The following is a 27,738-nucleotide window of genomic DNA, read 5'->3' on the forward strand; positions in this document are numbered from 1 at the left end:
CGCGGTGAGTCACGACGGAGGAGGCGGCCGCTGCGCTCCCTCGCCTGCGCCCGGCTCGGCTCGGCCCGGCTCCGCTCCGCCCGGCTCCGCCGCCCGCGCTGAGCTGAGCGCTCGCCGCCCGCCGCCGCCCGGGGCCGGCGGCCCCTCGCAGGTGAGCGCGGCCGCCTTTGTGCGCGGCGCCCCGAACAAAGGCGCCCGCGGCCGGGGCGCCGCGCCGGCCCCTAGGCCCGGCCCGGCCCCGCTCCGCCCGCCCGCGGGCCCCGCCGCGCCCGCCCGGGCCAGGTGCGGGGCACCGAGGGCCCGCGCCCCCGCGGCAGGTGCCGCGTCGCGGCGGCCTCGCTGCCCGGCCCGTGGCCCTGCGTGCGGGCAGCCCCCGCGCGGCACCCGCGGCCCTTTCGGCGCGGGGCTGCGGCGAGGAGGTCGCCCGCCCTGGGGCTCCCCGCGCGGGGCCGCTCTCCCAGCCTGGACGCGGCCGCCTCAGGGGCTTCTGTGTCTCCTTGAAGGTGTGTGAGGCAGGGACAGCAAAGATCGATCCGGGGACGTTGTTCTCCAAGCCCCAACCCCTCAGTGCTCCAGAACGCAGGTGAGAGGTGCTGCTGGTCCCTTCTGCACGCCCAAATATGCTCCATCGGGAGGCATCCACCAGCTGCTTGTATGTGCCTTCTCTTACCACGAAAAGTGTTTTGCCCTGGTGTATATCAGCCTGGATTTGGATGTTCCTCATCTAGGTACATTTAACAAAATGATCTTTGATCTCCTGTAGAGGAGAGCAAGACATACTGCAGATGTGATGATTAAAGAAATACTGGATAGGAAAAAAAATGGAGGCGAGTTGGGTAGTTTGCCTAGTTTTCTGATCTGACTATTTCAACATACTGTTAGCTCTTTTGAGTGTTTTGCGAACATGACTTTTTTTGTTAGTAAATGTATACAATCAAAGTTGCATATTTATTATTTAGTGGCCACTAGACTTGCATGCTGTTAACTTTTGCTTTTGATATTTTTGTAGCTCATATGTGATGAGAAATAGCCTGTTGAAGGAAAACATGTAAGTGGTGAAGGGAGAGGCTGGACTACATGCTTCAAGGGGATGATTTTGAAAGTAAGGGCCTTGGAGGTTAAGGGACATACACAAAACTCAGCATTACTCCTTTTTATTTTTAAGTGCAGGCTTATTTTATCATCACCCTCATAGTGTGCTTCCTGCTGTTTGCCTTGGCAAGCAGGTACAGATGGAAAATGGTGGCAGGTGTGATTCAGATAGGCTGGAGTGGCTCCACCATTAGCTGAAAAAGCATCTTTTCTTACACCATGTCTCGAACATCTCACTAGAAATTGGCAGCTGCCTCTGCTAAATTGCCTCAGCAATTTAGAACTGCTGGCAAATGATTTGAGTGGTTGTTTGGTTGGTGTGCACTTTCCACATCCATTTCTGAAGCCATGCAACTGATGTGCAGTTCTACAAGGAACCTGCAAGATGGAATAAATGAAACAGCAAACATGACTTTGAACAAGTTAACCCAGAAATTTTTGGCTGTTGGCTGAAGCTTTATGGCTTATCCATAATTGCTTCAAAGCAGTAGTTCTGTTTTAGTTCATTATAAACATTGTAACAAACTTCTAAAAACTTGTATAGGACATAAAAATGCTTTCAGTATTCTTTGGTGCCCAACTGGGCACCAAAATCTTTATCAGAAAAATTCCGCTTTTTTCTCCCACCTCTGCCTACTTTGTCTTATAGCACAGTAACTTTACAAGATGGTGTTTTCTTATCCAAAACGCAAGTGAACTGAAACAAAACATACATTTTGTGATTTTGCAAGCCTTGAATGTGATATGCATCTATCTAAAAATTCAAAATAGTTCTGCAGCTGTATACAAGCGAACCAAGTGGACACTGCATGTACTGACTAGGTGTAACTAATGCTGATGCTAGTTGTTTGCCTAGGAAACAACTTGTGTAAAATTGTTCTCTTTGTATTAGTTTAATCCTGTTTACTACTATTTCCTTTCCAGAATGTTTTTGTTATCTGTCTGGAATGCATGTATACGTTCATATGCCTTTCAATAAATATTTCAATTCTTAAATTGGTTGTTAACTACAACGGTTCTATCTTCATTATGACCCAGGTTTAGATGTCAAAAATGCACCAAAGTTGAGTGTGTGGGGAAGCAAGTGGCTTTTGGAGGCTGCTGTTCAGTGTGTTTGGGAAAACTTCCTGTAGGTGTTGTTCCAAAGAGGAAAGATAAGGTATCTTCAGAAATATTTCCATGCATGTGGGTGCTAACCTGTATTTCCTTTTATTGCAAGCTGTCATTGGACTGAATTTCCTGATGAAATACAGCAATGAAAATAGCAGCTGTTGTAGCTACACTAGCACCATTCTGGACATAATGCAGAAGTGCTTAGACCTGGTTTTTGTGTTCTTAATTGGCAAACTTTTAGGTTGTAATCCTGTTCCAAATTTCTATTCATTGCTGTTCATTTGACAAAACATTACAGTGGTTATGTGTGGTTTAAATGTCTTTGAATTTAAGGAGTTTAATTGTGCTTCGTGCTTTTCTGGAAGTATTCTCAGGATTTTACAGAAGGAGAAGGATTTATCAAATCTGCAAAGTCAGTTTTATTAGAACAATCATAAGCATGAATATAACTTCTTTGGTGTTTGTTTTTTTAACATCCTAAATAATCTTATCGTGGGATAAACTCTTATGGAGGGAAAAAGAAGCTTCAAAAAATTCAGCTGCCTGCATAGTTGAAACTCCTGTGTCTAAAGTAGCTACTGATTGGGGAACAGAAGTAGAGCTGGTAAATTTGTGCAAGTATTGCACATACCTCAGAATTCCTGTTTTAGTTTCTGAGAATGTGTAGACCAAGGACTTTTCCTAATCTTTAGGAAGTCCATTTCCTCTGTATGGCAGAGCATAACTAACAAATACAGGACCTGCTTAAGTGCTCAGCTCTGTGTATGACCATGAGCAAGCTCTGAAACTTTGTGACTCAGTTTATCCTTCTATAAAATGAGCTGACTACTTCACAAGAATGCTGTGAGGTTTAATTAAAGTGTAATTGTTTTGCCTCTGAACTCATCTAGGTCTTAATTCAATACGCAACAGTCAGTGAGGAGCTTTTAATTAATTTCATTGAGCTTTAGATCAATATGCATGCACACACGCCCATGGAAGCTTAAAGGAAATGTGACCTAAATTTCTGCAGCAGCGTTTCGGTAATGCTGCAGTGCAAACACTCCAACAGGTTTAACTAACTTAAAAATGGGAGGTTTTAGTGTGGGGATAGAACAACTACAGTGATCTCTGGTGTGTGTTGCCATAATTTTAATAGTTTCTTAACTTTGAGTGTGCTGGATCTGCTATGAAATGCTTACAATTTGGTTATGTACTGGAGGTTTGCTTAGCTGGACAGGAGAAATGATATCAGACTTCAAGATAAACACAGCTAAATGTTTATGCTAAAAGGGTCAGCAATAACACTCTTAAAATTTAATTAAGAGTTGATGCCAAACTGAGAAAAATAGGATCATTCACATGTGCTTAGCTGCCTTTTTTTTTTTTTTTGAGAATATCTGTAAATGTCAAGTAATACCCACTGGTTTATGTGGAATTCATGAGAGGTTTTGGACTCTACAAAATAATTTTTCTTTTTTATAATTCACACAACTTTTTTGACAGTTTTCTCATGTCTCACTCATGATTCCCAGTTTTCATTGGATCTTACAAAAGATGCTTAAAACTTAAATGAAACTATGTGTGTGGGAATATATCTATCCCCTCTTCTACTATTCACACATGCATTGTTTGTGTGAATAGTTTTCAATATATGAATTTCAATTTTAATAGATACTCTTCAACTTTTTCTTGGTAGTTGTAATTTTTAGCATAACTGCTCTTTTTTTTTTGCTGTAAAACTGAATATAATAAAGATCAAACTTACCAAACAATTGGTGTACAGGTCTCCATGCAGTTCAGTGTGGTTGTCTTCAACATGTGTGATTTTTTTTCTTTCTAGTCTTTATTGTATTTTGAAAGAAATTAATTTAGCACTGATGAGACTTAATGTAACCCTTAAACCTGTAATCAGCAGTTTATTTCTCTCTGTACTGTGTATTAATACACTAGTGTTAAAGGGAGATTTCTGCTGTCAAATTAATGAGCTCACACAGGACTATTTCACAGTTCAGGACTAATACAGCTAACTTTACCTAGAGGATTGTGTCTAGGGAGGAAGGAAGTTGCATCCCTGTTCCTGAGAAATAGGAAGCCTCTTGAACACAAAATTTCCTTCCCTGTAATCAAGCCCAACCAAAAAATCCAGATGGTAGAGTGCTGCTAGTAAAAATGACAGGTAGTTGGGGATTTGTTTTACATTTATGAATCCTATAAATTGTGGATATGACCTATTCATAAAACACCTCTTTGGAGGACTTAAAAAATCCTCAACCCATACATTGATTTGAAACTGAAAGGACTCTCTAGATTTTTGGGGTTTTTTTTAACTATAATTCACATGGTTTTGCAGCGCATTCATGTGGAAACAGTGAAGGGTTTTTCTCTTTCTGTAAAGAGGTGAGTAGGTGTCTTAAGGAGTCTTCTGACTTTGTCACTATTTTCAAGCCAAGTTTGCTGATATATGAGGCCAAAACAGTATTTATTGTGATTGTCCAATGCTTTTGCTGGTCAGCAAAAACCAATTTGAAATTTTGTGGTGCTAACTCACATTTTGATAGAGCATTGCAAAATACTAGTGCTAAATAGTCACCAACGTAATAATAGCTCACATTTTAATTGCTTTCAAAAAAAAAAAAGTTAACCTTAATCTTTCTACTTAAAAAGCCTGTGGGCTTTTTCAAGGCAAAGCATATATGATCTAGGGTTAATGGTGCCCAAGTGTCAGTATAAATTACAGGGCAGCATGGGTCACATTTTAAATTGAAAGCTATCTCTAATATGCTAGGCATCTGTAGAAAGATACTATGCTGCATTCCATAAAAAAAACTCCTATAAATAAAATAGGTCTTCAGCAAGTGGAATAGTAGAGAGAAATCCTTCCAGTGGGCACTGCTCGTGATGGCTGGTTAAATATTCTGGTTAAATATAACAATGCAATGTGCTTAGGCTGCTGAGAAGAGAAGCTGGTCACTAGACCACAGCAGTTTGACTCCAAATATGGTGCTTCAGTTTTTTTGTGGTTGTTATTGCAGGCTTGTAAATTGAAATTAAATGTTATTGTTATTTTAAACACTTACAGATACTTAACTGGAGTTTTGCTGATTCTGTTTCTAAATTGTTCTGTAAGAGTTTGCAATTCATTAATAGCGTTGCTTGTTTTTTTGTAACATTGACTCAAATGTCACGTTTCGCACTAGCCAGAGGTTAATAGAGCAACTTAATTTTGCAAATGAGAATACAAATCTAGTCCTATTGGAATGATTTGGTTGGAAACCTACCAAATACTGAGCTGTTTCTTCTTTAGTGCTGGCTGGTAATTCTGAAAGCACGATTGTTTGTGGGGATTGCTAGTTCCTGTTGCATGTCCAGCCAGTTGAGAATTCCTGAGGAAGGCTGAAAACAGCTTAAATGTTGGACATTCCCACAAACCTGCATCCATTCTATATTCAAGAATGTAGAATTCTATATTCTACATGCCTGTGAAAAAGTATTGTTTTTAGTTCATTATGAAGACTGAACTAATTTCGTGATTCTGCAGTGACTTTATTCTCCATCAGAGTTTATGCTCTGAGTGCAGTTTATTGACATTCCCTGAATGAATTTTTTTTGTAGCCTGCCGAGTTTGGCTTCTGTAGTAAAAAGTGGAAATCATCAGGAAAACACAACTTTGATGCTCTGGGGTAAGCACTGCACGTGCAGCATGACCAGTGCTTGCAGAGCTGCTGTGAAAACGTGACTTTGCTCCTAAGGCTCCCTGCGTCCCCAGGGAGATGATTAGACCCTGGTTGTTGGTCTGGATCCTCCTCGTGTGTGTGTGCGTGTTGCCCTTGGGTCAGCTGCTGAAATGAATGCCCAAGTGCTGAATGGGCCTGTTGTCGTTGGCTGTGATTAACAGCTAAAAATATGATACTTCCTAGATGCAGCTATGTATGTAATAGCATGCCTGCCGTATAAAATGGATGCATTTAAAATAATTTTCTTGTATTGATAAAATTTTTAATTAGTTATTGCTTGTGATGCTTAGTTTTTCAGTAGTTCATACTTTCCACTTAAAATCAATTTATGAAAAAAAGCTAATTTCTTGAGAGCAAAAAAATCTGTACTAAGTTGTTCTTTATTTATGTTTATATCCTAGCAAGCTGTCTTTTTATCGCTGAAAAGCTAGAAATATTTACAAAGAGATCCATAGAAAGCTGCCATGCAGCGTTGTTTTGATCGTGAATGTGTAACTTTTTTTACAGCTATAATTGTTTTGTGTGGGATACCCGGTGGTTAAATCATTGGCTATCTATCATTAAAGCCTAATTTACTGTTTAGGAGGTTTGTAGCTTTGTTATAAATACGGGATGAGGTCCTCTGAAGGATGCCGGGTGTTAGGACAAGGGCAGCACTCCCCGATTCGGCTGCTGAAGATCATCTTGCCTGAAGTATTACAGCGTTGCTGTAGACCTGTTTAGTTGAGCTGGGATTAAGGTGTCTGTAAGCTGTTGTAGCTAAGCTTTTGTTGCTTTTTAAGGACTCTCAAGTTCGAATACCTCTGCTATATGGCACCTTCTTGAGGTTTTGCTTCTGTTATATTTAATTTAGGTAGTTCATGACAGTTCTTGAAAGCTCTAAAAACATGCGCTGTGCTGTCTCCTTCAGTGCATGGGCTGTGAGGGATGCTTTCTGTTTGAGAGGTTGCTGCTATGATATGGCAAAAAATATGTTTGTGTGTGCCTGAAGGCCAGGATGAAAGGGGGTTAATTAAAAAAACGTGATTATAAAGGTGGGAGATTATTTATTTATTCCTTTATTTCTTACAGTTAGCTTGAACATTGATGTTAGAACTGCTTCTTAAACCGGGGAGCTTTTTCAAACGTGCTTCAATGTGCTTATTACTTTTGAAGTCCTTTCAGAAGCTCTGAAAAGTGATGCCGTTTTGTAAAATTAATAGGCTTGTGTTTATAAATTCTCATTCTGAAGGACAGTGGCTGGGGCTGTTCCTCCTTCTCCAAGAGAGAGGATGGAAGGGCCGTAGTGTCCTGTCTGAAATGTAAATCTAACAGTGGAGGGATATGAACCTTCTATTGGAGACCTGTCTGCAAGTTGACAAAAATCTTATATGGGGATCCAGATTATAAAACCAACTAGAAGATAACACTAGCTGTAGAAAATAGGACAGAAAACATGCATTCAATATTTCAGTTCTTGCTGTTCACCTATAAATAGGTAGCTGTTATGGATTCTTCATTGTTGTATCCCTCTGGAGATGGGAAATAACGCAGCCTCCAGCTGCCCGTGGCTGAAGGTCATGAGTCAGACTGAATTAGAGGAAAATTTGTAGCAGGATTTTGCTCTCTTGTTCCTGACTTCAGGTTTCAGGCTCCAGCTTGGAAGGTTTTTAAGGCTCAAGCTGTTCTCTGTAAAATGTCATTGAAAATTAATAAGGCTTGAAGGTTCAGCATCCCCTTGCACTTACAAGTTTCCCAGTATGAGTGTTTTTAACCATTGAAGTACTCAATAGTAGAACTGTGGAGGCTAATAGCTTAACCTTGGATAATGATATCACCGAGTTAAAAGGACCTCTTCATGCTGGCTGTTAACTCAATTTGTGTAGTACAAATGAAACCTGCAGCAGTTGGTTTTAGTCACAGTAACTCCTTATCTGAGCTTTTATAATCCTATCCCTTTAATTGAGGTTTTTAGCTGCCTTGAAAAGAACCAGCCAGAGTCAAGAAAAATATATTTTTATATCTGAACTAACTCCTATTGGATTTCTCTTGACTAACTGGAAATGATAGAGTATATTAAAGGCATAGTCAGCCTTAAGCTACATTTTAGAGAGCTTGCTATATGTCTGCTCTAAGTACCCTAAATTATTAAGACTGAATCTGTAAATTATTGCTCCTTTACTTATACTGTCAGTTTATTGCCTTTCTTTTGCTCAATTTAGGCTGAGCAAAGTGTTCGGTTTCACTTTGATTTTTTCCTATACCAGTAAAATGTGGGTGTTCTGATTTTCAGCATTACAGCAGACTAAGGTGTTAGGGGAGATGCATAATTGGAAGGAACCAAGACTTGCATTGGGTTTTGTTGCATTAAATAACCTGTCTTTAAAGTGAAATGGAGTACTAAATAGTTTGCCTCATGAACAATTTGTAAATGTATCATTTTTTTATTTTCTTTTTTTCCTAGTGGCATGTGTCTTTTCAAGGGGCTGGAGTGGTGGTGGAATAGTTTGAAGTTTTTATTAGGAAGCCTTGGGCAGCACTGCCCAGCAGAGAGCCCTTACAGGTTTTGAATTAGCCAGAGTGAGAGCGTAGATGGAAGTAGGGGAAATACAGGTAGGAATCTATAATCTTCGCTTGTCCTATGTCGGAGTCCTCTACTGGAAGTATTCAGTCAAAACAGATCTTGCTGGCAAGCTCCAGTTTCCTGAGTTTCCATGTGTACAAAGAACAAGGTGGTCAACTAAGTTTGTGTCCAGATTTTTTTGGAAAAAAGGGAAGCGGATGCTCTAAATCTGGTTAGGAACTAGGTAAATGTAAAGATAATGTTGTTCATTATATATTGTATTCTTGTTTCCAGGATCAGTAACTGAAGAGAAACCCAGAATAGGTCCCTAGTTCACTTGTTTGGTTGGTTCTGTTGGCTGTTTGGTGGTGGTTGGGTTTGTTTGTTTTGGGGTTTTTTTGGTCTTTATCTTTCACTGTTGCACTTTTCAGGACAGATAACTTGGCATGGAGAGGTGAGGAAGCACCTTTAACACTAGAAATTAGAATTACCTAGTCCCAGTGTCCCTTGGCATGCTGCATGTGAAGTACTTAACTTTTTTTTTTCCTAACTTTTTTTCCCCCAGACATACCTGTGTTGTCTTTTTCCAGATGATGCCCAGTTTGCTCTCATCCCAGAGTTCCTGCCTTGCTGGAAGATGCAGCTTCAGTCAGTTGTGGTTTGGGTGAGGAAGGTGCTGTTTGCGCTTCCTCGCTCGCTGCACGCAGGACTCCTGCTCTTCCCCGGCCAGACCGGCCCGTACGCGGGCACCGAACGGGGATGTCGGGCGTGCTGGGCTCTGCCCAGGGCACGTGTTGGGCCTTGCCAAGCTGGGAGCATTCCTGTGATCCTCACCCTGCCCCGCTCCAGGCAGAATAAGGAATGCAGTGCTGGAGAACAGGACAGCTTTTCCAGCTGCTTGCTCACCAACCGTGTTTACTGCTTAGGAAAGGCCGAGGACTTTCTCAAACCCAAATCTGTTGTTTTGGCAAAGCTGTGCTGGCAGCCCTGGCTGCGACATACAGATCTTCCTCGTTTGTTATTTTATACTGTGGGTCATATTAAAAATAAATGAGAAATAAGTTTCATTCCCTGTGCATGCCAAACAAGGGAAAATGAAGTGCCCCAATTATGTCCATTCTGCAGTACGTGCTGCATGCAGCAGGGTAAACTTGTGCAGTTCAGTGAAGGATTTAATTCTTTGAGACTGACTGCAACTTTTAAAATGCAACAATTTGTGTTTGGTGGTAAATTTAATAAAATAAAACACAAATTAGTATATTTCTGGTATTTGCCATTTTGGGGAGGATTAGGAATTTTAATGGTAACTGTAAATATGCTGTTGCTCTTAGGATATAAATGTATCTCCAAAGTGGTTAGTGCGTGTGTGTGTTCTTTTTAGAAATGAGCTCTTACAGTTGTGCTGAGCGTACAGGGATAGTGGTGCATCTATAGAAATGAGAAAAATTAGTGACTGTAAGAGGCCCTCTTGTCAGTGCTGCAGATGATGGATCTTGGGGTTGCATTGCATATTTAGAGGGCAGAAATAGTGGGAACTAATTAGTGAAGGAGAAATGTATGGTTTAAGTAGGCCTTTTGTAGCAAGTCGTGCCTCTCTTTTGGGGAGGTGAAGGGATCCCTCCGATGAGCTTTGCTCGCTGGCAAAGCTCTGCCGTTTCCAGCACTTGCTGGTCAGAGCTGCAGGTGAAGCTGGCGGGTGTTTTGGATACAGCCTCTCTCTGCTAAACCCGGTGCTTGGAATAGTCGAGCAGTTCCCCACGGCTCTTGTGTTGTTTCTGTGCTAGTGGTGACATGTGCGTGGCGTGGGGAACAGCCACGCGGCAGGAACAGTCGCTCCCCGGAGAGCGGGAACCGGCTGCCTTAACCCCGTGAAAGGGATGGCGAGACGCAGAAATTCTTACCAAGCCCTGATACCCAATATTAGTCATAAAATAGGTTCAGAAACAAGTCTCAGGTCTTAAAAGGAAAAGCCCTATATAACTGTTAGCTGTTGGTGACTGAATGATGAGGTTGGTCTGAAAAGTTCTGTGCAAAGGCTTTTCTAACCCAATATTCTAGTGCCATCTTCATAATTGCTATATCAGTTAACATACACATAGCTGAAAACAATAATTTTGGTCAGAGTCAACATACTTTCCTTTTCTTCCTAGTTTTCTCCCAGTTTGAGAAGATTTTTTTTTCCTCGGTTCTTTGGTGAGTTAAGCCTATATATATATATATTTTTTTTACCTAGAAGAAATTACATGCAACGACTTTTATTTGCGCTTCCAGAGAGTTGAGTTTTATGTTGAAAGCCTTTTAGAGAATGCAAAGCTTGAATGCATTCCATTCTCAAGTGCCTGGGAATGTCATTGGTATGGACAGGGTGCAAATGTGGATAAAGAATGGCTTGGCTTTTAGAAACCTCCTTATGGAAGAGAGAGAGTAAGGGGGGCTTTCCTCACATGTATGCATATATATGAAGAAAGTGTGGTGGGTATATGTACCCAAATGTATCTTTGTATTTTTGATATACACATACGTCCCAGAAAGGGTTATAAAACTAGGGATAATCCTACTAAGTAATATTTGATTATATATAGCTTTCTTGAGAAAGCAAAGCAATAATACTTGGGTAAGTTTTTCTTGTTCTTCATGGGTAAAGGTGTGTTGTCTTGTCTTGTACTCATAGACCAGCTTTGTAAGCAGGGCATTTCCTTGGTGTTTGTAGGTACTGCCACCTATTGGTATATAATTTATTTTTAAACCATAGGTGTGTTAACTATGTTGCAATAATGAGATTATTTTGACTCTGGATAAATAATCTCCAGTTTCAGAAAACTCTCTCAGAGCAATACCTGACATACCGATGAGAGACTGAGATTATGACTTTTCTTTACTATTATAGAGGTGTTTTCTTCTGTAAACTTGATTTTTTTTCCTCTGGCTTATCTGTGTGATGTGAACAGCTTGTCTCTGTCAAGTGATGCACCCTTAAATAGCCTTAAATGCCTATTGTCCTATATTAAATTACTTGCAAGGATTTGGTCTCTATCTCTAAATCAGTTGACCTATTAGTCTTTGCTCCCATACTAATCGTATTTCTTAATGTTTTTTGGGGGATATTTGGAAGGAGAGAGGTGCAGTCATTTTCTAAAGAAATTATTCAGAAAGCTAACCTAGTTATTGAATTAAATGTCAGAATACACTAAATCTATTCATATTACAGAATTCAAAATCCAGATTTGAGCCCAAGACAATAAGAATGTGATCTACTGCTAGAATTGGTTTTAGAAACCAACTACTTTCAGGATAGTTGCTTATTTGTGGCATTTTGTGCTGTAATTCTGCCAAACCAGTCAATATATCCTTATGTTTCCAAACATGTCGTACGTATGTGTGTTATTGTCATGATAATTTATACAACAAAATGCTGTGATTACTTCTAAAAACGTTGCATGTTTTTCTCTGGTTTCTTAATGTAGAAATTATAATTGCCTTCTTTTCTATTGCTGCAGCAGTAAATGAGTTCTTTCATAGCTTGAACTTTCCAGTCAGATGGGCCTGTCAGCTAATTGTGATGTTACCAAACTCGGCTGCTGCTGCTGCTCCTGCCTGGGCTCCAAGTCTGAGTTTCCTGGAGACTGACAGGCTGCAATTTGCACATGCTAAAACAGCAGAAAATGCTGTAACCTGGCAGATCAACACTGTGGTATAATACACATTACTTAGTAGAATGCTCCAACCGATCAAAAAAAAAAAAGAGGAAAAAATCTTGTTTTCAAATACTTTGTTTTACAAGACCTGAGGGCTCTGTGTTTTTATATAGAAGAAAAAAATGTGGTGCTTGGGGTATAAATATAATGTATACTAGAGGGGCATAAGGTGATGAAGAAATGAGATGGGGTTGTATAGGACAGTCCTGTACTGTTCCCTGTGCCTTTTTCCTCCAAATTGACTTCTCTGATATTAATGCAGCATCTTTTTCCCTCAAGATACTGTATTTTAAAAATAAATGTATGCAGTATTACAATACTAAGAATCAGAAGTGTTTTCAGTCTTTCAGGCTTATTTGGTATCTAGATAAGCCTTTTTTTTTTTTTTTTACTTTATCTCAGAATATGCATAACTTATCCACACGACTCTATATGTTGCATTGTAGTTCTTATTGACTGTGATTATTAAAAAAAAAAAAAGCAGAACACGAGCTCTTTTGTCAGGGTAATTCTTTCATCTAGTTGTTAGAATTTTCTTTTTCTACCCACACAGAAATGTGACAACAGATAATGAGCTAGCAGTGATGTGAACATCAGTCTCTGAATATTTGAGTTACATGCACAAGGCCCACTTTAGCTGTTTGGATTTCTTTTAAAGGATTTTTTTTCTTAACAAGCATGTAGTGTATAAGGATTCTCCCAGGCTATTACCTAGTCTGCCCCTTGGTGAAAATAGGTAGAAATTGCGCTCTCCTGCTGCTCATGTTTCACCCTGTTAACTCTTTGGTTTTGTTATTCTGATCTTGTCGTGTTTTCAGGAAGTCTGGGAGCTGGCAGGAGGGGAATGAACCGTGAGGGTGTCCCCGGAAAGAGTCCGGAGGAGATGTATATTCAGCAGAAAGTGAGAGTCCTGCTCATGCTGAGGAAGATGGGATCAAATGTAAGATGCACTGTCATAACGTTATTTTGTAGCTTTCTGGACATGATGTTGTCGTAATTAAAATAGTGATTACTGAGGTGGGCAGGTGATGGTCTGGTTTTATTGCCCAACAGTTTTAGCCATTGAGTTAGCCATTATCTGTACTCAGAGAATATTTAAGCAAAATTCAAACGTATGAAGCTTGTGATGCCTGAAACTAAATCTGAGCATTTGGTAATTTCTCTGTGTACAGCAGAGTTGTTCATTTTACCAAACCTACAAAATAAGTGTTTTATGGTGACTTTGACTCCCTCCAGAAATATATTACACTAGTAGCAAGCTGATACATAGTTGGTGTAAACAATGATTAGCTTGAACTGTTAAAGAGTAGAAACAGAGGTAACTATGACATTTATTATTATGAAGTCAGGAGTTGTATTTTCAGTCTTTCTTCATTTTCCTTTTTGTTGACTGACTCTCTGCATTTCCAGCTGACCGCTAGTGAAGAGGAGTTCTTGCGCACGTACGCGGGTGTAGTGAACAGCCAACTTAGCCAGCTCCCTCAACACTCAATTGATCAGGGTGAGTACTGGGCGTGGAGGGAAAGGAGTGATTGTAACTGTTGGAAGAAGCCTCTATCTCTTTTTTTGATATATATAAATATACTAGATATATGTATACACACATACATACAGTTATATTTGCCCTGCTTTCATTTAATCTTTGAGAAGAGTCTCAGTAAACACCAAATGTAGGCATTTATATTCATGTAATAATATGCTACTTTTTAAAACTGTCCCCAAATTTACGGCACGTGCAATTAATTTCCTTCTGCAATATGTGAAGGAGAACTATCATGTACTGTTCAACAGGTGGTTTTATGTTAATGGATAAAGGCTGTCTTGCGTATACCAAGCATTCCTTAGGATGAGCAGCATTATGTTAAACATCCTATTCTCCTTGATAATGCAAAGGACTGACAGCCAAATCCTATGAGTTGAATGCATTTACATAGCTTCCCACTGAATTTAATGCACTCAGTGTGAATAAATTGTAAACTAATCTTTGTCACAGGTGTAGATAAATTCAAGGCTGCGTAGATTCCTGCAATTCAGAGTGTGTCTTATGAAGATAGGTTTTCTGCATCAGATAATTTTTTCAGTTTTTGATATTTAATTCTTAAACTGGAGAGCTACGCTTAGGAACAAAATTGGGATAGCTACTTGGAATTTCATGATCCAATGTGCTTAATATGTTACACATAGCAGTTCAGCAGTAGAAGCTTCTGATACTAAAATAATAGTGTTTCCATAACAAACTTTGGGATATGGTCCATTAGAACATAACTGCTGCCATAAGCGTTCCATGCTTGTTCTGATAAATCATGAAGTATTTATTGTGTCAATTTATTTAGTCAGGTACTATGTGATTTATTTATTTATTCCTGTTAAGGGGGTGACATGTTGCTTTAGTGAATCCTTCGCCAGAAGTGCTGGAAAATACTTGTGTGGTGCTGTTCTGGATCTATAGCTCTGTTCTAAACATGAATTATTTTTTGTGATTTTTGTTTGTTTTTCTCTTCCTATGCCAGATCACATTCATGCATTAGGATTTGTGTTTGAAAAAAAAAATTTAGTCTTACATGCCAGAAAGATCTATATTAAATTTCTGCTCAAGTCAGTTCTAAGTCATTTAGAAAACCATTAGAAACAGCCTGCACAAACTTGCTCTTCAGTTTTAAGCTTGTGTGTTCATTCTTCACGTAGCTGCAAGGGATCGATGGCGATAGATATGCTTGTGTATTTTTGGCTCAGAATTCTTAAACTTGTCTGCTGATCTAAAATATGTCTGTTTCTCCTCTAAACTGGAGGACAAAATATTGAAGCAAGAAAGACTGCCTTAGTTATCAGACAGCTGTGGTGCTGTCTAAAATAGTTATCTCTAAATTGGTTGCATTTCTAGTAATAAGAATGCATGCTGAATTATCTGCGCTTTGGCAGACAACAGATAATAAAAACACAAGACCTGGCAGCGGAGATGGATAATTTATATAGTCATTCCATTACACATCTTAATCTGACTTTGTTGCCTAAAGTGCCTGGTTTACTTATATACAAAATTAGGAAACTGTTTTCTCACTTCATGGAGGGCTTTGGAGATTCGAATACTGGTGGAGTGCTTTGAAATTCCTGCCTTAGCATTTTAAAGGAAGACCAAAATACTGCATTCCTGGCTGTTTTGAAAGTATCAGAGTGAGATTAAGAAATAAGAACTCCCCAGAGGATATTCTTCTGGAAGATTAAGACCAAAAAGACACAACGAAAAAAATTAAATTCTACCATAACTTTTCCATAATCATAACTTTTTCCATAATCAAAGAGAGGCTAACAGTTACCTGGTCTGCTTCTAAACTTACTGATTGTACAACACAGGGAAAATAAGAGTTTCATATGTTGTTCAAAAACTTATGTTCTTGTCCCATGTTTGAACAAATAAAAACTGATTTCTTGGGAATCATTTTCTTAAAGTTCTTGAAGGTTCTTGTGACTTTTTTTGTAAGGAATGAAATCTTCCCTGTTGATACTGACTTGTGTATGATTGTGATAATGATCGCTGAATGGGAGATTCAGCTCTAGTATCCATCTTCAGCCTTCGCAAATTATAATTAAACTGATAATCCAGCTGTTAGGTTTTTCTTGCTATGGGAAAATAGAACAAAGAAATATAATCTTCAAATATTTAAAAAAATAATAAAAAAAAAAAACGGGGGTGAAAGGATGTTGGTCCTTTTCATATTCAAATATGCCAACTTACCAAATCAAGTTGTGCATAGCATGAAGAACAAATTAAAATGCAGAAACCTAGCCAAATATAATTTCTTCTGGAGAAGGATGAAACTGTAATGTGCTGTTAAGGCATGAGCCACTGTAATTTGTTCAAGGCTTTCATTCCTGAAGATTTCTTCAGATTTGTAAGTTAAAATTATGATAATGTTGCTCCTTGCTTGCTTTCTGTTGTGATACTACTCGACGGTGGAGGGTGAGCGTAGTGGAGCATCCAGCAGCAGCCACCACCAGCTCTCAGCTCCTTTGCTCTATTTTGTGTCGGTGAAGCAGGAGGGGTTGATTACCAATATATAAATGCATCAGGTGCCAGATTTGCCATCTCAAGGGAGATTCCATCTCCACTAGATGGCATTATGTTGCACTGAAAAACCCTGTCCCAAGTCCACACAATAACGTACTTAATTTTTTTTGTTCTTTAAGGTTGCTTAAAGGAATTTTCTTTCCTGTTTTCTGGTGTGTGTGTTTTTTTGGTTTGTTTGTTTGTTTTTACAATTATACAACTTGCCTTCAGAACAACTGAATGATGTATATTCAAGGAGTCATTTACAAAGACTTACCAGGTTAGTGGTTTACAAAATCTTTTTTTTTTTTTTTTTCAGTAGTAAGGCAGACTGCTCTTAACTTCACACCTCTTTTTAGAATCATCCTACTTCATCAGGCATGCACCAGAGAGAACTAATACATCCCCCCATTTCTTTTTAACAGAGAGAATGAATTTATAAAGACATTCTTGGCCCTAGCAGTCTAGATGCCTTGGTGTAGACCTGCATATTCTTCTGTATCACCTGACAATGCTGTACTTTGGCTCTACACTGGTTGGAAGTTTTGTGTTGAAGAAATAGAGAATCTATCTATTAGATATGTATGCATTCATACTTGGAATGTATATTAAAGCAACATATTTATTAAGGGATCCTGAATGATCAGAACGTGTTTTCGAGCTTCTTTTTTTTTTTTTTTTCTTCCAGCTCCATTTGCCTTTTCAGTGTATTCCAGAATCTTTGGAAGAACTTAGTCCTTAAGTGCACTGACTTTGATACACCCCTCTGGAGGTGCTGTTTCCCGAACATGGGCTGCAGTTTCCCAATAGCAAGGAATGCTAAGACAGTTCAGATGTCTGGGTTCTGTTCACAGCGTGGTATTTTGGCTGTATTTATTCATACTTGCTCTGCTCACCCATTTTGTTCTTACTATAGTCTATCCAGACAGGGATGATGCGCTCGTGACACCTGAGGCTCACCTCGGCTTCATGCATCAAAAATACTTCACATTTTGAAAGGTGAACTACTAACAGAGGAGGTGAAATCTCAGTAACCCAGAAAAGCCTGAACAAAGGTTTTAAATCTCTAGACTTAAGTACTTGGCTAAGAGGCTAAGTTTAGTTTTGCTGTTCCCTTTTCTATAATTGCTTTTTTGTTTGTTTATTTTTGTTCTTTATGGCTTCAAGAATATCTGAAAAACACAGAGACGTCTCTGTTGAACCACTGTATACGGCAGAGGTTAGACATGATCGTGAGCTGTTTTGAGGTATTACATATTAGTCCTCTTCCCCGCATTGCAGCAAGAACTAAAGCAGCTTGGGCTCATTAGGTTTCTTCAGACTGAACTAATGAAATTAAAGCTTCCTTTCAAATTTATATCATAAGCCAAATGCTCCATAGGAAGTTGTGTGCAGAGATATACCTCCTGCATAAAAATTAATATTACCTGCTTCCTGTTCATGTACATTTTTTAAATGATAGGTTAGTATTTGGCTGTCTTAAGTCACTGCTCCATGGTGAATCTGAAAATGGAAGCTCTGCAGCTAGTAAGCCTGATATGTGAATTATGCTAAGACCTTGGTGATTACAGCTCGGGTGTTCCTATAGCAACAGGGGTGTCACGCTGGCTCTTGAAGGAGCTGGCTCCTTGGGGAGGACAAAGCTGAGAGGCAAGCGCGTGTCTCGGCTAGGTCAGACACATTCTGGGGATGGGAGGTATTAAAAATGAAAACTGCTGCTTGGGGTGTGAGTTAAGAGGGAGAATGCAGCCATGGAATATCTGATAGTGGTGGAGAATTGGAAATGCTGGGGCTCTTCTCAGTGTACTTCTTTTGAACACAAAGCTTATCTTAATGTGTTCCTCCTCTCTGCAGCGCATGCTGTATTTTTAGAACGTCAGACGACTGAATTTCAGAGAAGAATTAATGTTTAGGAGATAATTGTTGGAAGGTGACTGAAGAAGTGTGCATATAGAAGTGTTGAGCAAAGGGAACTTTATTTTTTCAGCTCAGCATCCTTCAGACATACTCACGATACATTTAACCCTCTGATCTCCAAAAGCTTTTGGAGTCTCTTAATTTTGCAGGTGACTGCAAGGACATGAATTGTGTAAATCCACTTGTCTTTCAAGGGACATCTGGAAATAGCCATTAGATGTTGCAGTTAACATCTTGCTTTGTGTTAAGGTAGTGGTTTTAATCCATCCTATATGATCCTGGCTTGATGTTGCTGTAGCTTAGTACTTGCTGTGGAAAACATTAACTTGAGTCACCTGGGTATAATTTTCTGAAATGAGGTTAACTGATTAGTGCCAGTGCATGTGTTAAGCACAGTGCCTGTCTACAGGCTCTGTTGCTGTGTGACTTCAGTCACTAGTCCTTTGGCCATCAGATCATTTTGACTTGCCAAGACTGAAGGCCAAGTGGTATAAAAGTACTAGTTTCTGGAACCCAAACGACACCATTGGCACATAATTGCAGCAGGGTTCTCGTTTGGAGTTTTTTTGTTTGCCTTTTGGGAGGCGAATGGGCTGAGACTGTCACTGTTGGTTTTTTTTAAGGGAGGGCAAAGCCCTACCAGTTAAATTGTGTTACTTATCAGAGATGAAAGAGTGGGAAAATGTGAGGCAGAAGAAAGGGGAGATGTATTTGCATGTCTGAGGCCTAAAGAACACTTGTGGAAATGAATGCTTTGCTCGTGAGGGAAGATGGGGAATATTTCATTGGATATATGCAAATCTTTATTTTGGTGTAGAAATGTGTGCCCAGGAAAAGGAAAGGCAATGGAGAGAGAAACTGTATGGAAGGTCAGGTACACATGTATACCTTTTTCATTGTTCTACACTTTAATTAGTGGAAGTGCAAAGCTTAGTGAAGGATGTGCTAAATGTAGGCATGGTTCATGGGCCTATTGTCTCCATAATGGACTTTGGCAACATGCAGCTTAACTTTATAACCTGTGCTCTGTTTCTTCAATTTTTTACTTGGTTCGAAAGAAAACATCCGTTGTGGGAGCCAAGTGAGACTGCAGCAGAGGCAGTGTTCATAGAGGCACTATTCATTAGTGCTTTAATCCCTGCTTCCCTTTCACCATGGGGAAACCTCCACTATATTCTCTGGAAATGTTTGTATTGGTACATGGGCGAGACTGCTGTAGAATTGCTTCGTTAGCAGACTTGTTAGATTGCTTGCATTTAACTCTGGATAGTTTGAGTTGCTGGATTGTGTTTGAACAAAAACTCATTTTGTGCTGAGAAACGTGGATGAGCTTTTTCTGGACAGATGTCACCCAGTTTTTCTTGCTGCAGGATCTTCAGAAATAACCATTTGTAAGTGGCTTCTGAAAGGCCCATAACGCTGCTGGGGAGGATCCCTGTCATTTGTAAACTGTCTCTTACCCTTACTTGGGCAAGAGAAATATTTTTCAGGAGAGAATTTTTCCATTCTGTTTTCAGGTCACTGAGATGTGACTAGGCATGCTCCTCACGTCTCTAGGGCCGTCTCTTCGAAGAGCTAAAGATGCCTGGCAGACACACGTTTCTGCTAGAACATGAATGAATACCTGTACTGGAGATAGACGTCATAGGGAGGGTGAAATGAATTGCCAGAGGTTATTACACAGCAGTTTAAGGCGCTGTCAAACCTTGTACTGAAATTCCTAATTGCTCAACTAAGCCCAAAACTCACTGTGAGGATTAAATAAATTCAGTTAGAGAACTCTGAGATGTGATTTTGCTTGTACAGTATTTCTCTCTTGTTATTGCTGCTGCTCCTGTCTCCTCCTCTCCAATCTCCACGTATGGAGTCATTCAGGGGAGTCTCCCACAGTGGAGAGCTTCATCTGGAGGGTTTTTTTTAATGGGATTGACTCTCTGAGATGTGTGATAGGGCCCTTGCATTGGCACTATTCTGTTCCTTGTACTAGCAGCCTCTCTCTATTTTTGCTGACAGCTCATTCAGAGGCCTAAAATGTGGTGCAACACCCCACCCCAAAATATCCATTATTCCTCTGCCCCCCCTTTAAAAAAATAATAAAGACAGCTCTAAAAATAGACATGTTAAGAATTACCTAAATATGAAAATTACTTGGAATTTAACATTTATTTTCTGCCTGTTTTCAGTGGAGAATCATGGTGTTTATTGATATTAATTTGGTACAGGTTATAGTATTTTTCCTATTCCATTTTTGCAAAAATTGAGGTACTATCAGTAAGTTCATCCTAGGATCCTTAGAAAATGGCTCCTTCTCTGGTAGCCTTTTGCCCCCTCCTATATCCCAAGTAGAGACAGATATCTTCTGTCTTTGCAAGCCCTCCGAACAAATTGGTCCTAGATCTGAGAAACGTTATTGCCTTTTAGATCCTGGTCATGGAGTGTGACCTTCGGGTGTTCTTGAGGAATGGAGAAGCGCTGACTAATGTACAGGCTCTTTTGTTAGTGAATATAAAATAAGGTCATGAGATGGGAAAACCAGAGGGCACTGGTAAAAGGGCCTGGATTTCCACTGTCTGGAAACCATCAGTTTGGGTGTGAAGTAAATGGTCCTGTACTCCTAACTTTATGCTAGCATCAGATTTAATAGCCTGCATGTGGCTGCTGCTGTTTGGAGCAAGGATGTCTTACTATTTGTAACACCCCCTTAAATATAAAATTGGATCTTTAATGTGAGAATAACCTGCCCCTCAGGTTACCCACTGACTTGCTTGTTTGTCTTGAGGGTAATATTAGCTTTTATTTGCTAGATCAGGTTGTCTTTTTAATTGCAGTTGCCCGAGGCTCTTGCAAATACTGGCGTGCATGTAATTTCTGCAAAGGAACTCTATTCTACCAAAAAGCAAAAGGAGTTAAGGAGGGCCTGTAAGTGTTGGGAACTGTGTATAAAACCTATTTAATATTGTCTAAAATGGTACCATGGGGCACAGGAATGTGTATTGTTTCTTGATATTTTTCTTTAATTCTGCCCTTCTGAAATACAGCCAGACCCTTTTAGACTTCTCTCTGGTGTTTTCTGCCACCCTGTTCATTCCTCTGTGGTTTGTTGCTTCATGACGTTTTGGCTGAACTTTCTAGCTTTGCATTGCCAGTGAATTTCATTAGGGTACGACTATTTTCTGTTCCAGCATCGTTTATGAGAGTAAAATTGGTATAAAGGCAACCATTGAGAAAGTACAGCAGGAACCCCCCTTTCACCCAGTGATCATCCTTTGAAAGATCATTTGTATGTTTTTTCCATCGACAATTTGCTTACCCACCGTGGTTCTCATACTAATTGCCTGTCCTCGGTTAAAAAGTCCCATATGGGAAGATAGTTTATCAACTATGGATGGTGTTATAGTAAAAACTATGCATTTAGCTTTGTTCAAGGATTCAGAGCACTTCAAAACTCTAGTTGTTCTAGTTATACTGATGGCAAAACGGAAGCAATCAAGTTGTGACCATACAGTTACCTTCAGCTGTGGAGGACTTGAGTTCCAGACCTGTTCTGCTTGTATCCCCATAAGGGTACAAGTAATAATATTCCATAAACATTATGATATTCACACATTTTTCACACATTTTATGCTGTATTTTTTTATTGCACTCTTCTTTCCTCCCCCATGCACCCAAACCATAGCATAACTTACAAAATTAGCCTTTTTCTGTTTTCTTGTCTCAGTACCAGCTGCAATTTATTTATTTATTGATTGATTTTTTGATTTCTTTCTCCTTTCCAATACAAGGTCCAGGAAATGGCAGGAGCTCATATTAACACTAGCATGAAGCCCTGCCAGGCCTGCTTGAAAAATCAGCACAGGAACTGGCTCGGCGTGGACCTGCACTTTGGTGGAAGCGGTTTGATTGTGAAAGCCAAAATGAAGTGCAGACTACGCAGCTTCCCTTGTGCCCAGAGCTATTTTTGCTCCTCATGTGTTTCAAAGTGCTGAACAGAAGCCACAGCAAAGCCGCACATGGGAACAGGGCTGCAAGCTGCATTTGCAGGCAGAAAAATTGGCCAGTGGGTTTATGCAGTTGTACAATTATCTGGAACATATTTCTTTTTCTACATATAGCTTGCACAAGGATATAATTATTTTTTTTCCTATTTAGACAGCAGAGAGGGACAATCTCAGGAAAACAATCAACATCTGTTAAGTAATCCAGCTCATCCCCTGCGCTCCTGTGGCGTCATCCGTGATTTTGCGGTTGCTAGGATACCCCAGCTGCTGGGATCCGCATCCCAAAGGCTTCTCCGTGTTAAAGGGATGCAGGCGAAATGCAGCCGCGTACATTGTGCTTTTGTGCCCTTGTTTCACTACTGCTTTCAGATATATTAACTCCTGCCTCTTTCTGGCATATGTGTGTTTTTCAGAATTCTTGCAAGTAAAATTATTATTATTATTTTCGTAGAGTCTATATAGTTTTTTCCTATAAAATGTCAACGTGGCAACTTGTTAATTTAGAAGGATTCTAGTGCTATATATCATTTACATTTTGATCAGGGAACAAACGGTTTATGCAGGAGATGAAAAGGGAGAAGACTGCAGGGCTTCTGAGTGTTGGCAAGAAGGAGCATCAGAGCAGTTTTTGATGTATGTCTATAAAATATGGGTCTTGCATATGAAAAACAAATTACTGCTTGGTCCTTAATGTTTTCTTTCTTGAGTTTGTAAAAACAACATCTTTGAGTATGTGTAAAAGCAAATGTAGTCATATTTCTTAAGCACTGCTTTATTTTTAAAGGATATTAGCAAGGGGAATCTAAGACCATCCTTTCCTAGGGAGCCATTTGTTCAATACTGCAGCTGAGGGTAACAGCCTCTCCTACCTGCAGCGTCCTTGTGTAACAGGTAAAAGCATTCACATGTCAGTGCTCCTGAGCAGTGTCACAGGTTAGAACTTGTCCTTCCCCTTCCCCGAGTTTGCTACTAGCAAAAGAAAAAGCTTGGAATGTGTTCCTAAATTTTCTCTCATTCAAAGGATTGGGAGATCAGGAAATGCCGTCTATAGGAGCTGTCTGCATATGAATTCTGCTCTAGACTGCTGCTTGTTTAAGCATGATCTTGGGCAGGTTGTAGTTTTGAAACGTGTACTGAGTGTGTAAAAAAAAAAAGAAAAAAAATATTTTGCAGGCCTAGTAAAATTGATGTAGTAAGGAATACATTGTAAAGGCTTAATATATTTGACCGTTTTTATTTCTCTCGCTCCCCCCTTTGTCTTTCATGCAGAAATATTTTAGAAAAGCTGACCCTGTCCTACTGTCTGTTCTCTTAATGCTCTTAATTCCAGATGGGTTGTTGAAAGATCCACAGTCATCTCATCTAACTGATCCTTAGGAAAAACTGAAAAAACATAATGTCCTACTTGCACTGTAAGGGCAGTAGAAAATAGGGATAACCTTATTTTGTAACTTGCATTAAATATGGTATTTATTTATGTATAATCACCAAGATTGTGCACTGTATTCTAACATAAGCTGAAATCCCTACCATTCAGTTGAGCATTTAATTTCTATTATTTGAAAATGTTTGTTCTGAAATTTGGAAGTATCTTTTTGAGACTTTACCACTTCTTGAGCCCAAACTAAAGAACTAATTAGACTACTAAAAAGTAAAATCTCGGCTTACATCTCTGACACTATAGCAGATGGGAAATTCTTCTATTAGTCATCTTTATTGTACCCAGAATGTAGGTGAAACTTTGGAGGCTCCATCCAACTTGAATTTGAGCTTTCCAAACTCCAGCAAGAGAAGAACTGTTGAGCTGATCTGATGGAGCAGGGCAGCCTCTGTTGCATTTGGCATTTCCTACTTTGTTGTCTAATCCTTTAATATAGACTTTGAAGAAAACCTTATTACAGAAAAGTATTCCCAGCCAACCTGATTAATTAATGAAGGACAAAATGGACATTGTTTGTCATCTGTTGCACTTAAATTTTTAATTGGAGGAAATGTTTAAAACTATACCACCAGTAACTGGAGTGTTGGTCATATTTTCTAATCATCTGGATAGCTGTATTTAGAGGACCTATAGAAAAAGGAGAGCATTTGCCTTTATCTGACTTTCTCAGGGATCCCATTTTTACCAGAAATTAGAAGTATTGCACTCAGCCCTTCAGGGTTGCTTTACAGTTCTTGCCTAGACAGCAGATATTCATTTAAAGCATTGCTTTGACACTGTGCTGTATTTTTTTCCCTATTGTCCTGAAGATGTTTCTCCCTAATTGTCCATGAGGGTAGTCTCTACACTTAGGAAGTCCAGAGAGTTGTTCTTTTTCTGAGCATCTCAAGGTATATTTTGAAGACCAAGAGATCAGTGTATGCTGTTCCTTACATGCCTATATCAGACATCATTCTTAAACTGTACAGGTCTCTTTACTATAAATGTCCACTTGAGATATCAGCCTAGTTTGTGAAGACCTGGAGGCATTTCATAGGTAAGTTATAGCATCTTTATGTGCTTAGGAGACGTGACTTTTGATGATAATTATACACAGTTGATAACCTCAATTGAAGGAAAAAAAAAAAAAAAAAAACAAGATCTGAGAAAGTCCACAGATTAAATTCTTGTAGAAAAGATCTCTTCAGGCTAGAGATAAAAGCATTGCTTAAAAGCTGTATCTGTTCACTGGATAAATGGAAACCTTCAGCTTGAAAGAGATACTGTTTCCATTAAAGAATGGGACCTTTTCAATACCTGTTAGTTTATAAAGACCATTTAAATTTTTTTAAGTGAAGAAGAAGCCTTTCATCTGGCCTATTAAAACTATTTTTATTCTTAAAAGTGAAAAAGAGCAATCAGAAAAGAATATCTAGATGTTGTTTTAAAGGCAAGTCTGATGCACAGGGCAGCGCAAGTTTTGATGGACAGTTCTCTGTTTAAGGAACCTCAACAAGTGTCTTGTGCTGTACAAGTGCTTGCACGGCAATGAAACCAAAAAACGAACATCTCCACGTTCATCTCTCCAGTTTTTTTCGAGCCCTGTTTCCTGGAAATACACAAAAGCAAGGAAATCTTATTTGTCTTTAAAAACAAGCTGATTTCTTTGTTTGGTTTGTACAGTAAAATCTTAAATCTGAATCTGAAATGTTTGGAACATCAAGTTCCAGCCCCAGAAAAATAAGCAAACACAGCTTTCTCTTCCTTCTGTCCTTTCTTTCCTTTCCTGTTGATTTCATAGTGGTTTGGATGACAGTCTTCCTAATGCACTTATCCACTGTTTTTTTAAAGGGAATAATTGTGGTCCCTGTTTTTCTGTATCTTTTGTTACAGGTGCTGAGGATGTTGTGATGGCATTTTCCAGATCAGAGACAGAAGATAGAAGACAGTAACTACAGGGTACCTGAACAACACAGAACTGGAGAGGACAGTGAGATTCCTGAAGATAAAGGAGGATGGCTGAGCATTATTAAGTTCCTTGGCCCACCCTAGTTTTTCCATACTAGTCCTTTTCTTTTTTAGTTTTGCTTCCCTTTGCCCAACCCTCAGAATGCATCTCAGCCATCTGTTCCTATACATTGTTGCTACTCAGCTGGGCTGTGTTAATTAAGGACAAACCTAAAGATGTATTTTCGATTGGCTCAAAGGGACAGACTGTTATTGGCTAAAGGAAGACAATTTTTCAAACTTGACCAATGGAAACCTTTTATTTCTCATTTTATTTCGTATTTTAAAATAAGTCTCTTGACATCCTACTTCTAAAGAAGCTTTTCATGCTGTGGTGCTTATTTAGGTCAAACTTGTGAATTTGAAGAGAGCTTGATTGGCTGCCTAGAACTGGAAGCAAGGGGTGCTTGGCTGGCAATGCAAATGCTTTCTCCTCAGTTGGCTTGCAGGTATTCTGCTGACATCAACATTTTTTCATTGCAAAAAGCTGGTATTTTGGTGCATTGGTTATTCTTGACTTGAGGGAAAAAGACAAATGTGCTTTGCAGTATTTATTACATCTACGCACACATATACATGCTTGCTTTTTGGGATTATTTGTTTTATTTTTGATTGGCTTTGAAATCATGTTTTTAATTTCCTGTTGGCCGCAGCGTTTCCAATGCGGTCAGGTTTTCCATACTCATCTGCTCAGTGGCCTCCAGCTCTTTTGGGAGCATGTGTCTAAAGCATATTTACTGCAGTAAGTCTACCTGTTTCAGCTGGAACGTGGAGATCAGCAGCTGTTCTGTGCTTCTCTGTGGGCTGTACTATGTCCTCCTGGAAAATCTGGTCATTCAGGTGGCTTCTCCCTTTGCTTCTAACAGAGGAGCTGTACATATTTTGCAGGAATTGCAAGAATAAGATCTATGAATTTGCCAAATTTGTATAGAGAATATGTGAACTGTTTCAAATACTACATATAGTTCCACTTTAACCCTTTAATTGCTGCATAAAACTTAGCTCTCATATAAGGGAAAATTAGTAACCATTAGCTTAAATCCAAGTTTCACAGGGCTTTAATGAACTACGTTCCTAATCACTTGAAAAATTATATGTGGTTTGGCTCCCTGCAGCAGTTCAGTGAGATGGAATTTATCTTGATCCTGAGATAATACTATTTTCTTTAGGCACCGGTCCAAGAGAGGCAGTAGCACTGCACTAAGCTTTCCAGTCACAAGTTTCAGTGATGCTTTCAGGCTTATTCTGGTAGCAGCTGCAGCCCCTTAACACACACATGTAAGCATTTTCAAACTAAAGAACCTGTGGTGAAACTTCAGGAAGTGCACTGACTGTGTTTGAATTTGCACACAAAATACCAGAAGCCTGAAGTTTCTAGCACTGCTGCCAAAAGCCTAGCACTTCATTTTCTTTAGTATGTACAGGTCATTTTTACAAAACTCCTAGATTTTCCTGCAAGTTGCACTGATTTTGAGATGTTTCAAAACCTATTTGAGCAGAACTCCATTCACCTGTTCCTCGTTCCTTTCATATGGTTGTTAATTTTGTGGAATAATAATTCTGGAATCTGACTGTGACAACATGACCATTTTCATGGCAAAAAGTTATGACGACAAGATGCTGTAATGGTCTCAAGGTGGGGAAGAGCTTGAAAGAAGCCAGTGGGATGTATGCAAGAAAAAGAAGGGACTTGTGAGCATGGGGAGGGAAATTATCTTGAACAAGACAATATTGTGTAATGAGAACAACTGTACACCTATTTATGAAAAAGATCCTTGTGATTCAGTTGCAACTTTCTAAAGTTTCAATGTGAAAGTTAATCTTTTACCCCTGTTTATTGGGGCTGGGTAGGAAATTGCTTTATTAAAATTAAACCAGGAATTAACCCAAAAGAGTCTTTAAATATTGACCTGGTTGCCTAAGAGGCACTTTAATTTTAACCTTGGTGCAAAGGGGCAGCCCTTAAAGGGTTAGTTTAAGGGGGTTCGTGTGTTTCTGGTTGCTGGCTGGAATGAATGGGCTGGATTGTGGTGGCCTGTCATTGTCAAGCTAACATGCATCCTCCATGTGTATCTATGGCATTTCTGAGCTGTTAAATCTTTTCAAGGAGAAAAGTGAAGTGTTTATGTGGTTTAATCTTTTCACTGAAAATGTAACTGTTGGGGGGGTGGGAAATACAGTTTTTAATAACTA

At 39.4% G+C, this 27,738-nt stretch overlaps 1 protein-coding gene across 1 annotated transcript; it reads left to right on the forward strand.

Annotated features, from left to right (window-relative positions):
* CTNNBIP1 (catenin beta interacting protein 1) lies at positions 1 to 27,738 on the forward strand. Its single transcript, XM_088536169.1, has 4 exons — positions 1 to 151; positions 12,977 to 13,098; positions 13,569 to 13,659; positions 25,432 to 27,738. The coding sequence occupies exons 2-4, from the start codon at positions 13,003 to 13,005 to the stop codon at positions 25,488 to 25,490; spliced, it is 246 nt and encodes an 81-aa protein (XP_088392295.1). The 5' UTR covers positions 1 to 151; positions 12,977 to 13,002; the 3' UTR covers positions 25,491 to 27,738.

The sequence above is a fragment of the Tinamus guttatus genome, unplaced genomic scaffold (genome assembly GCF_059628265.1).
Source record: "Tinamus guttatus ecotype Peru unplaced genomic scaffold, ASM5962826v1 Tinamus_guttatus_pri_ptg000652l, whole genome shotgun sequence".
Lineage (NCBI taxonomy): Eukaryota > Metazoa > Chordata > Aves > Tinamiformes > Tinamidae > Tinamus > Tinamus guttatus.